Here is a 15580-nt window from a genome sequence, read left to right as displayed (position 1 = left end):
TCTGCATTATATACAGTAGCATGTAAACGCTGCACAGTACGCACATTTTCTGTATAAATTGAAAACCGGGAAAACTACCACAGTACAGATGCCAAATGTGCAGTATACAACAAAGCACTCCATTTTCCATTTCCATTGTGAAGAAAAGTATAGCTATGATTTTTAACAATTATTGATTAACTCTTGTTTTCATTGAATTGCTGAAAGCTACAATACAGCGAATAAACAAAAATGGATTTTATTGAGGATTAAGATGCAATTTAAAGGAATAGTTCTCCCCAAAAATGAGAATTTGCTGAAAATGTATTAACCGCCAGGCCATCAAAGATGTAGGTGAGTTTGTTCCTTCATCAGAACAGATTTGGAGAAATTTAGCATTAAAAAAATGAAGTGCAGTGAATGAGTACCGTCAGAATGAGAGTCCAGACAGCTCATAAAAACATCACAAGTAATCCAATCCATCAGTTAATGTCTTGTGAAGAGAAAAGCTGTGTGTATATAAAAAACTAATCTATCATTAAAGGCATTTTAACTTTAAACTGTTGCTTCCAGCCAAAATACAAGTCTATAATCAATAATAAGGCTTCCTCCAGTGGAAGAAATCCATCCTCTAGAACTGTTTTGTACTGTTTTCCGTTGTAAATGGTGCTTGATCTGCATATTTCTCTCCTGATTCATACTAGATGACTTTTTCACTGCAGTAAGCAATATTACAAAAAATGCAATTCAAATTTAATGATGGATATGTTTATTACAAACACCCAGGATTTTGCTTCACAAGACATTTATTGATGGACTGGAGTCTTGTGGATTACTTTTGATATTTTTGGAACAGCTTTATGCCATAGTGAGAAGTGTGGCTCTAGAACACTGTGGCCCCTGCGGCCCTTTAAGACTCGTTCTGGGAGGCGCTTGAGTTCAGTTCAACACCCGCCTGACGCTTTGCTCGACGCCCAGGAAGAGAAACACCACATCTATCGCCTCAAGTTTAAATATGACGATTCATTTGCTGTTTTGACGTGTATTCTGTCGTGTTTACGTCCCTGTAGTGCTATTGCGGGTAATAATGCTGGATGGTTGGACTAATGAAGTTCAGTTTGGATTTCTGCCGGCTACTGGGGCTCAGCGGTGAGTTTCTCTGCATGGAAACTTTGTTTCTGTCTGTCCGAGTTATAAAGTTAGTTTTCCATGAACCAGAGCCGTAAAACACGACACGATCCGCTTATCTCGCCTTAAAGCGCGTCAGTTTTTAGTGTATCAAAGAAATATCAAAATTAATTAATTATGCAAATATTGTTTAACTACACGTAACTGCGGTTAGTTTTTATTTGTGGATTGTAATTGTTTCCAAACCTTACTTTCGGTCAAATCCATATTTAATGTTATGAATAATGAATACGATGAATAATGAACTCAAGTGGCTTGTTAAAGTCTCCTAGATTCTAAATTAATTTAATGAAGTTTTACAAAGAAAAGCAATGTAGGCTATACGCTTATTACAGGCTTTTTGTTTTAACAGTTTTAGTGTATTATTGAAGACTATTTTAAATCTGATGCAACAGGCCTGTGAATCACACTAAATCCGATTTCAACAGATCATTTCCTGTATGCATGTATTTTTATAAACATTTTTAGACAAACCAATTCAGATGTATCCTAATTTAGTGATGATTTGTAATCATTTCTGTAGGATTGTAAATTAAAAGTGCAGTTTGGGGATTAAAGGGTGCCTCAAGTCTAAAGGCTAACAAGACTTTTTACAATTATAAACACAGGTTTTTCAGTGTTTCTTAACAAGCAACAAACCTTCTTATCAAGTTACCCCTATGGCTCTTTGGAAATTTAACAAAAGTTCTTAATCTTGAAAATACAAGATTGTAGCGGTTTAAATTTTTTTTGGAACATGGCTGTTGGTTTTTATCTGGTCTAAGCTGGTAAACCATCTTGCATAAGTTGGGCAATATGGTTTATGAAACGTGTAGCTAGTTGACCAGCCAATAGTCATATAGAAACCTCTTAATGTTCCAGCTACCAGTTTAAACTGGATTCTTCAGACCAGGGTTTTGTTGTCTTGTCTGTTTAAAGCACCATTGCAGGAATTATTTTCTAAAGAGCTATGGAATGAAAATTATTCGAGGAATTTGAAAAGTTTCCCCTTTGAAATCAGGCTGTAATCCCGTTTAGCTTTATTTTTAATTTTGAGGGTGTGTGTGTGTGTGAGAGAGTAAATGTGTGTTTTGTTACCATGTTTTTTGTTTAAATTTTTTGTATTTGTTGTAATGTTGCAATCTTCATTACATGAAGTACTGCTAGTTTGTGTTGTCTAATAAATATATATGCAATTTAAATATGTAAATATGCATTAGAGCATGATCTGTGTACAGTGCCCCCCCCCCCCCCCCCCCCCCCCCCCCCTCCAAAACACAGTTGCATGGAGGGTTTTACAAATGAAAATTCTTTGAGGAACTTGAAAAGGTTCTCCTATGACATCAGGCTGTAAAACCCCTTTAGCTTTATTTTTAATTGTGAGTTTTGTGTGTGTACATGAAGTACTGTCTAATATTGGGCTGTACTTAATGTTTGTAGAAATGTAAATATGCATAAGAACGAGATCGATCACCAGAAAATGCTAGTGTACGTAGTTTTTTTCCCCTCTCCAGGGTTGTTGCTGTACACTGCCATTTGCCTGTCTGTTGCATTCATAGTAAAATGTTCAGAGATGTTTTGTCACGTAGTCATTCCTGGTTCACGTTTTGAAATGAACATCTTTGTTAACATTGTAGCACCTTCTTACAATCCTTGCTGGTCTTTTCTGCTGATGTATGCATTTAATTATTTGTAGTATGAATCATGATTCTCAGCTGCTGGTTTAATTAAATGGATTCCACATATTGACTCACAACAGTGAAAACAGTATCAGTTGGGATCATTTGCATGAAACATTTTGCATGATCCAAGCAAGGTATGACTAGCTGGGGGCCACATGGTTTGTCTTACCAAATAGTTTTTTTTCGCACTGGCCGTCAGTGTGAGATGAGTCACTGTAAGGGAAGTGTGTTAGCCAATGCATCACACCTCATATCACCGCCTGCTTCTAGCGTACATCTGCATTTGTTTGAGATTTGTGGTGTTGGTTTGGCTGTGATTTATAATCGAAGGCAATCTGTCTGCATCTCTTTTTTGTATGTGGGATATTAAGAGTGTGGTAATGGCTAATGGGAGTGATTGAGGATACAGAGCTTCTAATGTGTCGTTGCTTCTTGTTAACAAGCATATAAAGACTATAAGCCACATCTCTTTCTGAACCAGGAATGTTAGTGTTTGGTTAACAAATGCAAAAAAAGTGGGACTTGGCCATATGTCAAACTAAAATTGATATTTCGGACATTTTGCAGATGCTTGCTTATTGTAATGTATCAAAGCCCTGGGCTGAATCAAGAATAAAACTATCACTGAACTGTCAGGAATCCCATAAAAGAAAACAAAAACTGAAAAATTAGTCTGAAAACCATCTGCTTTCATTAGTTGATGGCAAAATCCAAAACACAGCCCTTGGATGATGTTCAGAGAAAGTATTGTGCAGTGTAAATGGCTTTCTTGAGGAATGTTTTGAGCTGTGTAGTTTATGTGAGGCCGTGTAGCTTGGAGAAATGACTGCAAGGTCTAATTTTACCATTGCAAGGAAACTTTAGGCTGGCTGACAGTTGAATTGCACTCCTGCAGGGCTTTTTAGGTCCCATGTTTGTTGAATGAGTGAGTGCATTTTTCTTCTTGATAACTCATTTTGCCCTGGATTTGGTTGGCTTGTATGTAGCAAAGATGATGTGAAATTATAATCTTTGCACAGCTGGACCCTGCACATGTTAAAATGCAAAATCATCAGCAGTCAAGGTTACAATTTTGTAACGTAGACCTTGAATTTATGTAGGTATTGTAGAGTAACTAATGCAGTTATAGAAGTAAAACCAATACTTGATTGTGACGTTTTCTTGGGTTTGTAGCACTCTGATTAAAATGACGGTCTGGTAGTTTTGCAGTGAATGAGAAGTGGTCACAAATGTATGGTATTTGTTTTATTTTGAGTTTCACATGAACTATAGGAAATGGTAAATGCTGTTGGGATTTGACTATGTTCTAATACAAAATAATTTTCATTTCTGTATTTAACGTTTTGCCTCAGAAAGTATGACGTTGGCTAATGCTTGACTGATTCTGTTGGCTTGAACTGGACTTTATAGATTGTTTTCACTATCACATCTTTCGACAGGCTCCAGTGATGAGAGGCCAGAGGAGATGGACACAGGTGCCCTCCCCGAGCAGAATGACCACACACTCTCACAGGTACAAGAACTATGGGCTTTTTTCATGAATTAGCCTAAGATGTAAGTTAAATTAGTAATGAGAGGTCAAAAGACCTGCATGTTTCCCTGCTGTTTTTGAACAAACTGTTCGCAGACGGTTTTTGACTGATAGTTTAGTCAGAAAAGTCTGAAATTAAATCTGAATAGTAATTCATTTAATTCAGATCTTTTAACTACTATGGCAACTATTCCTGCACGATTTCAGCACAATAACCTTAAGAGTGTATGTATAAAGTTTAAAGGGATAGTTCACACAAAATGGCAATTATTAGTAATAATTAAATATAATTATTAATATAATTAAAATTATATTAATTGCTCACCCTCATTTAGTTCCAAACACGTAAGACCTTCCTTCGTCTTCGGAACACAAATTAAGATATTTTTGATGAAATTCGAGAGCTTTCTGATCCTGCATAGACAGCAAAGGAACTAACACGTTCAAGCAGCCCAGAAAGGGACATCAATGACACCCAGGTCTTATGGGTTTGGAACGACATCAGTAATTAACGTGCATTTTTGTGTGAACTGACCCTTTAAGTTTATTTATACACATTAATACTAAAATCTTAGATCAGTGTAACTACAGTTCAGATGTTTAAGGTCAGTATGATATTTCTTTTTTTACTTTTACATGGCAAGGACTGATTAAATCGATCAAAAGTAACAGTAAAAACATTTATAATGTTACAGAAAAATTCTATTTCTACTACATGCTGTTCTTTTTATTAATGGAAGAAAAAAAATGTATGACACTTTCCACAAAAACTATAATAGCACAGCTGTTTTGAACACTGAAAATTATAAGAAATGTTTCTTGAGCACCAGATCAGCATATTATTATTATTATTATTTTTATTATATTTCTGAAGGATCATGTGACACTGAAGACTGGAGTAATGATACTGAAAATTCTGCTTTGCATCACCAAATAAATCATCAAATAAATGACTTGATATTTGTTTAGTGCAAAGGCACTGATACGTTTAGGTATGGCTTTAGGTGTCCAAACATTTTTGGGCCATTGTAGGTGTCTTGGCTGAACCTCGGGTCCTTGATGTTTTTGTTAGTGCATGAACTTTATCTTCTAGTCAGGCCTCAACATATCAGTTGGGTTAAGGTCAGGTCAGTATGCTCCAAACAGACATACTCCCAGCATATACTGTGCAGCTGCTTTGAGGCTCTTTTGTTCCAAGGAACACCATGTTTTATTTTGGTGAATGTTCCGCATTCATGCTGGAACTTTCAAATTGTGTCTTATCAGTCCATGATAGTGTGCATGCTTCACTGACTGTAACATTAGAGAGTGTAACCGTTGTCTTCTGGCTCATGGCTTTTCCTCTTCGGTCGTCTTTAAGAATTTAAGTTTTGTTTTGCATTTTAGTTGGTTAAGCACTCATAGTGACCAACACTGCTTTCATTCACTTTCATTAATTTGTACATTATCAATCTGAATATGGATTTATGGAGGCCAACGTCCTCCACAGTGGTTTTGTAACCATTTCAACCTTGTTGTAGAAAATGTAACTAAATAATCCTCTCAAATAAGGTTGGATTACCTTCTTAAACATCTTTAATGAAGGACATGCTCTATGTTGCTATATTGCACAGTTTTTCTCTTCCGAAACAAAGTATCTACATATATGTATGTTCCTGATACACTAATACATTTATGTTTGTGTGTTTTACAGGATGTCTTAAATGGTGAGGAGGGTCTTAGTGAGGAGGAGAAGGCCAGACGGAAAGCGGAGAGACGCAAAGCCAAAAGGAAGGTGAGAGGAAATTAACTTTAACACACTAAGTACAAGAATGAATCCACTTTAACCTAGAGTTGACTGTCAGGGCAGATCTATTGAGCATTGTTTTTTTTTCTTATTGTTAACAGAGCCCTAAATAGACTTAATTACATGCATTGTATTGCTGCCAAAAATATGTTTTCATTTGTCTTTTTTGTTTTTTTAGCGTCAACGTCAGCGGAAGAAACTAGAGCGGGGTAAAAAGAATGAAAGTACTGAACAGGTAAAATTAAACTAGTTTAAGGCTGAGGATGCTGTGACAGCACTTTTTTACGTTGTGGCAGATCAGTGCATCATGTTTAGATATCTCACTTTCAGCCACGATTATTGGGTATTTAATAAAGCATGTTAAAATAGTTATGTATTTGTTAAACACAAAAGCTACTGTCTAAAAGTTTGAAGCCACTAAAAGTTTCTAGTGCTCACCAAGGCTGCATTTATTTGACATTAAAAAGAGTAAAACAGTAATCTGTATTACCATTTAAAGCGGTGGTCTCAAACTCGAACTCCTTGAGGGCCACAGCTCTGCAGAGTTTAGCTCCAACCACCTCCAAATCACACCTGCTTGGAAGTTTCTAGTGATCCTGGAGACCTTGATTATCTGGATCAGGTGTGTTTGATTAGGGTTGGAGCTAAACTCTGCAGAGCTGTGGCCCTCCAGGAATTGAGTTTGAGACAAATGATTTAAAGTAAAAACTGTTTTCTACTTTAATATTTTCTAAAATGTAATTTATTCCTGTGATGGTCATTTTCAGCTGCCATTTCTCCAGTCTTCAAAATCACATGATCCTTCAGAAATCATTCTAATGTGCTGATTTGATGCTCCAAAAAAAAAAAAAAAAAAAAAAAAAAAAAAATATATATACTTTTTTGTTTTTTAATATATATAAAGAAAAAACATAAGTGCAGCTTTGTGTTTGTGGAAACCCTGATTTTCATTATTCTTTTATGTACAGAATGTTCAGCATTTATTATAAATATAATTTATTTGTAACAATGTAAGTGTCTCTCATAGTTCTTGTTGGTTGTCAGTTGTTGTTTTTCATTGCTACTGTATGTCAATGCTATTTATTTCTTTTAAAATACATTGATCTGTCCATGAAAATAGCCATCAATGCTGGTATTGCGATTAAAAACAAACAATTGTTTTTAAAATGTGATTTATTTATTTATTTTTTCAGGGGGAGGAGAATGCCGGAGCTGATTCTGAACTCGATGAGTCTGAGGAGTCTGAGCCAGAGGAGGTGGAATGTATTGACCTTCCAGAGGTGGAAGAGAAGCCAGTTGCTCCTCAAAGTAAAAGTCCTTCTGGACCTCCACTGGCGTCGGGGAACAAAAACAACCGGCAGCCGGCGGCCCGTTCTGGTGAGGAGGTATGAAAACTGTTCCTGCTGATGGACATCATAGTTTGCTATTTGAATGTTAAAATGTTTCAGTTGCTTACTTTGACACTCTCTTCATTTTTAGGACCCTGGCTGGGATGTGAACAGTGCTTTTGTTGCCAATGCCGTCAGTCACATTCGACCCAAAGCTAAAAGTAAAGGAGCTCACAAGTCTAAAGAGAACAAGGAAAATGAGAGCAGAACAGGAGAAGTGAGTTGTTGTAATTGTTTGTTTAGTGTCCTGTGTTTTGTTGCCATCTGTGGGCTGCCCAGACTCTTTTGTCGTAAAGGGTGAAGCCCATAAATGCTGAACCTGGGCGTTGGGAATCTTGGGTATTAACATAGTTTGTAAATCTATAGGTGCTGTCACTTTGGTCTTAAATGACAGCCTTTATTTTTTTAGCTGGCTGTACTGCCACTGTCCTGACAGATTACATGTTTCTTGGTACTGTAGATTTTGCTTTTACCTAGCAAGCCCAAGTGTGTTGTGCTTTTATAACATATTGAGCTTAAAATAGTATTATAAAAATGTGTAGTGAGACCAGACTCCTACATAGAAGCTGTCATCAAGGATGCATTTTATTGATCAAAACTGACAGTAAAGACATTTCTAATATTACAAATGATTTATATTTCCTAAAATTATTACTTCCATAAAAATATTAAGCAGCATAATTGTTTTCAATATATATAATACAAAATGTTTCTTAAGCAGCAAATCAGCATATTAGAATGATTTGTGAAGGCTCATGTGACACTGTGGCTAGCTTTGCATCACAGAAGGAAATAAAATTTTAAAATAGATTATAATAGAAAACAATTGTTTTAATTTGGATTAATGTTTAACAATTGTAATGTTTTCACAGTATCTTTGATCAAATAAATGCAGCCTTGGTGAACATAAGAAACTTTCAAAAACGGTGTACTATGACCGTGAACTGATTTGGGATGTGCTAATTATAATGTTGCATACAGTGACTAGATTAAGGAAATTAAAAGAAATGCCTTATTAGTAGATTTGTAAAAATGTATTTCTGACACATTTATAGTCAACAGAGGAACGTCCAGTTTTTGTGTCTCTTTTTTTCCTGCTTTAAAAATATTTCTCTTGAAGCAAAAGTAATGTAATTCAATAAAGCATACACAGAAATATAATTTGAGATTAATAGTAATAGAATTGAGATGTAGACAATGCTTTCAGATGATCATGTCACATCCTTCCTGAACTATTCAATCATCATTCATAGTAGTTACATACTGTATTTTGAATGTTGTTTTTTTTATGCAGCTTCAAATGTGTTTTGCTTTTGACTGTATGTTGAAAATAACCCGTAATATTGCTTTAATATAAATTTGTTTTGTTTTTTTAAACAGGTCATAGGTTTATCAGATGCTAAAACTAAAAGAAGTGCCTTACTAGTAGGTGTGTAAAAATCTTTCCTTCTGACACTTTTTTAAATTTTTTGTACTTTACCCCAGAAATGATCATTATACTGTTATGTTGTTCCAACTTTCTATGATTTCTGCCTTCCATGGAGCATAAAAGGTAAAACTGGAAGGAAAAAAATCTCTCTTTGGAAAACAAATTAAATCTCAATGGCTTCAGAAGACTGATTAACGACTTTTATGATACTTTTTTTTTTTTTTTGTCATTTTGGAACTGACCTAATTTTTAGGTGAACTGTTCTTTCACAGTATTTCAAATGCTTCACAGTAAATCACATGCTTAAGTTTCACACAGTTTCTAAACAGTATTATCATTGTCAAAATGTTTGCTGTTATTCTTTACTCGCACGTTCCTTCATATCAACCTCTTCATATGATTCATTCTTTCTCTTCTCTCCAGAAAAAGGGATTCGATTTGTTCAGGAGGGTCAGTACACACAAGCTGTTAGTCTGTTTACAGAGGCCATCAAATGTGACCCGAAAGACTACAGGTAATGCATTGATATAAATGAAATCATATCCACATATACTGTCTTTGCTTCTTTGTTGTTTTATTGACTCACTTTGATTTTTGGATAACAGGTTTTTTGGAAATCGCTCCTACTGCTACTGTTGTCTGGAGCAGTATTCTCTGGCCCTCGCAGATGCTGAGAAGTCCATCCAAATGGCTCCTGATTGGCCCAAAGGCTATTACCGCAGGGGAAGTGCACTTATGGGGCTTAAGGTATGACCTATTGGCGTATTTGTTGGTTTTTCTTCCTGTATATGTAGGGAATCTCTATTTAGCTGTGCATCAATGAATCTGTATGTGGGTTTGTTTGTAATAGAGGTACAGTGAAGCTGAGAAAGCCATGGAACAGGTGCTAAAACTGGACCAAGATTGCGAAGAAGCGGTCAATGACCTCTTATACTGTAAAGTGCAACAACTTTTGGTAAGGACAGGACTTCTCATTGTAGTTCAGTTAATAGAGCATAAAGAACAAAGGTTGTGGGTTCTAGTACCAGAGAACATGCTCATAAATTGTATACGTTCAAATGCCCAAAGTTGCTTTGTACAAAGCTTCTACAATGACATGTCAATATCAGAAGAAAGCAAAAACCCCAAGATAATTACGAATACATCATTAACTCATTTTTTTTTTGTTCCAAATCTTTGTTGTTTTCTTCTCAGTGAAAGACCAATGGAAAAAGTGACATTTCAACCACTGAGTCCATATGACTCACCCATATTTTTGGAGCTACATAACTTTGGTTGGAATAAAAGCAGCTCAGACATGCTAAGCATCTCCTTTTTTTTTTTGTTCCACAGAAGAAAGTCAAACAAGTTTCGAATAACAATAGGATGAGTAAATGATTTTCATGTTTGAGTGAAATGTTTCGGTTTAGAATGGGGTCAGCTTTAAAAATACTTATTTGGAAGCAAATGTATTGCAATCCATTGAAAAGTATACTCAAATTATATATAATTTGTGGCCTGCAATGAATAAAGTTGTTCTCTTTGTTAGGATCTTGGCTATGATGAGGAACAGAGTATTCAATTGCTGGAGAAATACAACACGGTGCAGGCTGTTGCAGCAGCCAAGGGTAAGTGCTCTTTTTCATTTTGCCAAATGTTTTATTGAACCACATGAGGGTGCTATTGCTACACTGATCTATATTAGAGCAGGGGTGTCAAACTCAGTTCCTGGAGGGCCAGAGCCCTGCAGAGTTTAGATGCAACCAGCTCCAAATCATACCTGCTTGGACGTTTCTAGTGATCCTGAAGACGTTGATTATCTGGATCAGGTGTGTTTGATTAGGGTTGGAGATAAACTGTGCAGATCTGTGGCCCTCCAGGAGTTTGAGACCAATGCATTAGAGCCGCAGCTCTAATGTACTTTGTCTAATTTATTTTCTAATTTTGTTGAATATAACAAATGAATAAATATGGCATTAGTTCAAAATAAGTTTCATTTTGTGCATCTTGAGAACAAATACAAATAACTAAACTTTTTTGATAATTCACCAAACTCAATTAATTTCTCCTGGCTAATTTGTAATATAAAAATATTTATTTTACAGCTTTAAATCAGGACTGTGCTCTCCTCCAACCGGGGTAAGCCATCATATAATTGATCTCAGTTTAAATCTATGCATGTATTTCTTTTTCTCTCCCTTTAATTCTGTATCTTTATCTGTATTTCTCTTTCGGTCATTTTCTTCACCAGTCCTTGCAGTTCCCTGTGGGTGGGCAACGTGACCACAGAACTGACCGAGAAACATTTGCGAGACCTGTTCAAAATGTGAGATCTCATTTGACATTGGCTTTTTACATTTGTTTTAGTTCAAAAATGATTTCCAATGATTTTTCTTTTAATTTTTGATGATGTTCACCAGTTACGGAGAAATTGACAGCATTCGGGTTCTGCATGAACGTTTCTGTGCGTTTGTTAACTTTAAGAATGCCAACATGGCCTCCCGTGCGATGGAGAAACTCCATGTGAGTCAAACCCTAATGATCTTCCAATATACATATTTTTATATATTTGTGTGTAAAACCTTTGTAAAACGCTCTCCTCAGGGACATTTTATTGAGAATACCCGACTAGTGGTTCGATATCCAGATCGACGGATTCAGAGAGTCCTGCCGACACCTGCCATTCAACAACCTACAGGGGTTGCTGGGTAATTCAGACTCTGTGCTGTTAATGAGAAAAGTAATGGCGCTTGCTTTTGATGGTTTTTTTTAATGGAAATTATTGTCTTCCTTAAAAACTGTACGTTCAAGCAAATGTTCTTTGAAAGAATGTCCAAACAAATTTGTCGTCCTTCCAGGCCAAGACGCAGAGGTCCTGTCAACGGAGATGAGTGTTACTTCTGGAGGACCACCGGTTGTCATTTTGGAGATAGGTGTCGCTATAAGCACATTCCGGATCATCGAGGCAAAGACTGGCAACCTTGAGTCAACACTAAGCCTCTCCTCCTCTCCCCTAAGAACTCTGGGAGATGACTGCATGACTGTAGGGACTGTAAACTTCACTTTGATTATCTGTAGGTCAAGACCAGTATTGTGGATCAGAGTCTTACGATGGCTCTCTTGAGTGCTTCACTGTCAGACTCCGAACCTCACGGGGTTTCAAAGCAGACTCTGGGAAAAGTGTCTCTTTTGAGGTGAGGTTTGGGTGGTGCAGAGTGCCAGAGTATCGCTGCACCGCATCGCCGCCTGCTGAGGTTTACACGGCCTCTCATATCGTATGCTGTCTTCTCTCTTCCTTTGCCAACTCCACCAACCCAAAGAAGAGCCGTAGATCTGGTCTGACATTTGAATTCATCCCGAGAGAATGCCTTTGATTCTGTATTTGAGGATGGGAGAAACGTACCAAAGAATAATACTACGCCATATGTGGATTTTACGTTGAGAGAGAAAAAGGCTTTCAGGGAAAATTAGCTTATTAGTTTTGCTTGTTTTGATTTGTTTCCACCGCCTCAAACACACTCCAGCTCTTCATTCATCCATATTTCTAAGTGGACTTTCCCCACTAATTCTCTCAAAAGGCCCCAATTTTAAGACGTTTGAGGGCATGTCAGTATTGCGAAGGGTTAAAGCAATTATTTGAATCGTTCAAAGAAATTACGTCTCTTGATAAATTATTTTCAATTCTCCTTTTTGATTTTTCTCGCAGTCTTGCACTTTACCATATCAGATGATCTATGGGTTGTTCCTCAAGCGAAAAACATGGTGGTCTTCACTCAAGACGAGTAGGTGTTTGTTTAGAATCGTGTTGCTAAAGGTATTGATGATCTGTGGTCATCGGTGGTATTTTTTTTCATGGTATTTTCCAATCGGCATGTCGTTGCCATTTAGATATTATTTACATTTATCTATAAATATGAATATGGAATAATGATTTCACGTAATGTGATCACAAACACAGTTTTCAGTCGTAGATCATGTCACGCTGCTCTACGAAATGCAGAAAATCTTGTGGTTTTCTTATGCAAGAGCTCTGAGACGCATGGAAACTCTTGCTTTGGCACTTTTCATACCATCAGCGCAAAGTTGATCATGTGATTTTCATCATTTCCTCTTATTTAACGTTCTTGCCTCTGGGTTTAGTGGATGAGAAGGAAGTTGGCTGATTGAGAGATTTCCTCGTCTTCCACCTCATGACATCATCTTGTAGAACAGTATGCACATTTTTTTAAAGTTATTATTGGTATGATAATGATCTTGTTTCAATGCATTTGAAAACCCTCATAACCTCTTTGTGCTGTTCTGACACACTTAACCAAAGAAACACTAATGTTTACCTAGTGTACCACAGACAAACACATTGCTATTTTTGTACGATACACTATTTACGACGTGTCAGTTAATGACTTTTCCTCAGTTTTTAGATATGACTGCATGGTTTTTTATGCAGGCTGTAGTCACACTAGTGCTTTTAGTTTAGTTGGGCTTCTTTTGACTCTGTGACAGTCCAGAGTGCCTTCAAAATGGTTGGTTTCCTATCAGATGAGTTCTTTTAGCATTAATATTTAAGCTGAAGTCCCCCATGAACAACGGGGAAATGACTTTTACATTAGGCTGTGAATGGAATGATACAGAAGAGTTGTGTGTCCAGAGAAATGTCAATTTTGTTGATTTGGGACAGGCATACACTTGTGGTTCTCAACAATTTTAGTTTTTTTTTTTTTTTTTTTTAACGCCTGTATGTTCAAGTAACTTATTTGTAGGTTTTTTTTTTTTTGAGAAGTATGAAAACAACAATTTTTCACTGTTGTGCTGCTCAAAGAGCCCTTAATAGAGTTCAGTCATGCATTAAAGGATATTTATCACTCAAATGGAGGATTTTCTGTCTCTGTACATTTTTTTTTCTCCACTTTCTCTGTATCTATTTTATTTTTCGTTTGTGGTCTTTCCCACTTTTGTCACATTCGTGCTCCATTTTCTTTTAAAAATGTATTTTTACCCTTATTTAGCACAGCAATGGAAAAAAAGTCATCATACTTTTTTTTTTTTTTTTTTTTTTTTTGGGTGCTATTCACTATAAGGCAGAGTTTGTATTGGAATACTAGCTTGCCGTCTAATTGTCTTGAAAATGCAGTTATTTAGCATTGGACTTTTGACATTCTGATGACAAAATGAATGCCCTTACAATATACACTACTATTCAAATGTTTGGGGTCCGTAAGATTTTATTTATATTGAAAAAAAAAAAAGACTTATTTAGCAAGTGTGCATTAAGTTGATCCAAAGTGGCAATACAGACATTAAGTTACAAAGATTAAAAAAAAAAAAAAAGTTTTGAATTTAATAGAATAATCCTGTATCATGGTTGAAAAAAAAAAGCATGACAAATGTTTTTTAACATTAATGATAATACATTCTTGAGCAGCAAATCAGCGTATGAGAATGATTTCTGAAGATGTGACACTGAATAATATAATAATGTTTTTAATTATTTAAATTCTGTTTTACGGTCACAGGAATACATGATTATTTTTTAAATGCATTCAAATTGAAAACCATTATTTTAAATTGTAATCATGTTTAACATTATTAATTTTTATTGTATTTTTGATCCAATAAATGCAGCCTTGATGAGTACTTCTTACAATACATAAAAAAAAAACATACTGACCAGGAACTTTTGAATGGTAGTGTATATTACGAATTATTATTTCATGTTAGCTGATGCATTAGATGATTTTAACGAATGAGACCTTATTGTAAAGTGATACTCTTTTCCTTGAATAAACTCTAAATTCAAGTGTACATACCAACTGACACTAGATGGAGTTCTTGCACATGATTCACAGGAAACTCTTAAGTATGCTTAATAAAATAAACTCCTTAATGGCATAAAACAAACTTAATATAATGTTACTGGATATTACTGTTTCTATAATTCATACAAATATCTAGTTTGTCTTGAGCTCATCAGGGTATAGACATCCAAAATAATCCTCCTCTTTCATCAGCAGCTCTTGAAAGTGACCTGTGGTTTGTGCGATCACAGGCATCCCATATGAAGAGCACATGGCACACACAGTATGAGAGTCTGCTGTATCTAAAAGCAAGCCTCCGCTATATCAGGGAAAAATGACTTCTGCGACCTACAGCACATTTGGCCACCAGCCTGCTATTGTGGCCTGGAGCCAGTGGTTTGTGGCCTGTATGTATTGTTTAGGAAAAGTCTATTGATAACACAGCTGTTGGCCTTTGAGATTTAAGACCTTTCCAGTAAATGTGTTTCTTACACTGAATTGGCATTTGACATTTTACTGAACATTATGTATAAAGCATTTAATGGAATAGTTCACCCAACATTGATAATTTGCTGAAATGTTCTTACCCTCAGTCCATGCAAAAAATAGATGAGTTTTATCACCATAACCGATTTGGAGAAATCTAGCATTATATCACTTGCTCACCAATGGATCATCTGCAGTGAATGGGTGCCATTAGAATGAGAGTCTAAACAGCTGATAAAAAAATCACAATAATCCACGAGTAATCCACACAACTCCAGTCCATTAATTAACATCTAGTGAAGCAAAAAACTGTGTGTTTGCAAGAAACAAATCCAGTTTGTATGATGCTTTTGCTAAA

General features: G+C 36.0%; 1 protein-coding gene across 5 annotated transcripts; it reads left to right on the top strand.

Annotated features, from left to right (window-relative positions):
• Positions 1–898: 898 nt before the first annotated feature.
• Positions 899–14174, top strand: LOC306882335 (uncharacterized protein). 5 transcript variants are annotated; one of them, XM_079436885.1, is made up of 16 exons: positions 899–1128; positions 4268–4341; positions 6053–6133; positions 6324–6380; positions 7339–7530; positions 7625–7750; positions 8914–8962; positions 9386–9476; positions 9568–9709; positions 9813–9917; positions 10491–10569; positions 11047–11080; positions 11193–11267; positions 11362–11464; positions 11546–11649; positions 11800–14174. In XM_079436885.1, the coding sequence occupies exons 1-16, from the start codon at positions 1074–1076 to the stop codon at positions 11924–11926; spliced, it is 1494 nt and encodes a 497-aa protein (XP_079293011.1). In that variant the 5' UTR covers positions 899–1073; the 3' UTR covers positions 11927–14174. The 5 variants fall into 5 exon arrangements, 4 of the variants coding, with proteins under 4 accessions (XP_079293011.1, XP_079293013.1, XP_079293010.1 ...); XM_079436887.1 differs by having other exon boundaries at positions 921–1128; positions 11546–11681; positions 11800–13812; XM_079436884.1 differs by having other exon boundaries at positions 940–1128; positions 11362–11649; positions 11800–13806.
• Positions 14175–15580: the final 1406 nt, after the last annotated feature.

This window comes from Barbus barbus (genome assembly GCF_936440315.1).
Source record: "Barbus barbus genome assembly, chromosome: 16".
Classification (NCBI taxonomy): domain Eukaryota; kingdom Metazoa; phylum Chordata; class Actinopteri; order Cypriniformes; family Cyprinidae; genus Barbus; species Barbus barbus.
The sequence above is the reverse complement of the archived record's forward strand: the minus strand, read 5'-3'. Positions and strand labels throughout refer to the sequence as shown.

Excerpts from the sequence above, each read along its gene's own strand:
- LOC306882335 (XM_079436884.1), top strand. The coding sequence starts at position 1,074 with ATGGTTGGACTAATGAAGTTCAGTTTGGATTTCTGCCGGCTACTGGGG. Across the intron at positions 11,081-11,192 it reads TGTGCTCTCCTCCAACCGGG|TCCTTGCAGTTCCCTGTGGG; the intron begins GTAAGCCATCAT and ends TTTCTTCACCAG. Across the intron at positions 11,268-11,361 it reads TTGCGAGACCTGTTCAAAAT|TTACGGAGAAATTGACAGCA; the intron begins GTGAGATCTCAT and ends GATGTTCACCAG.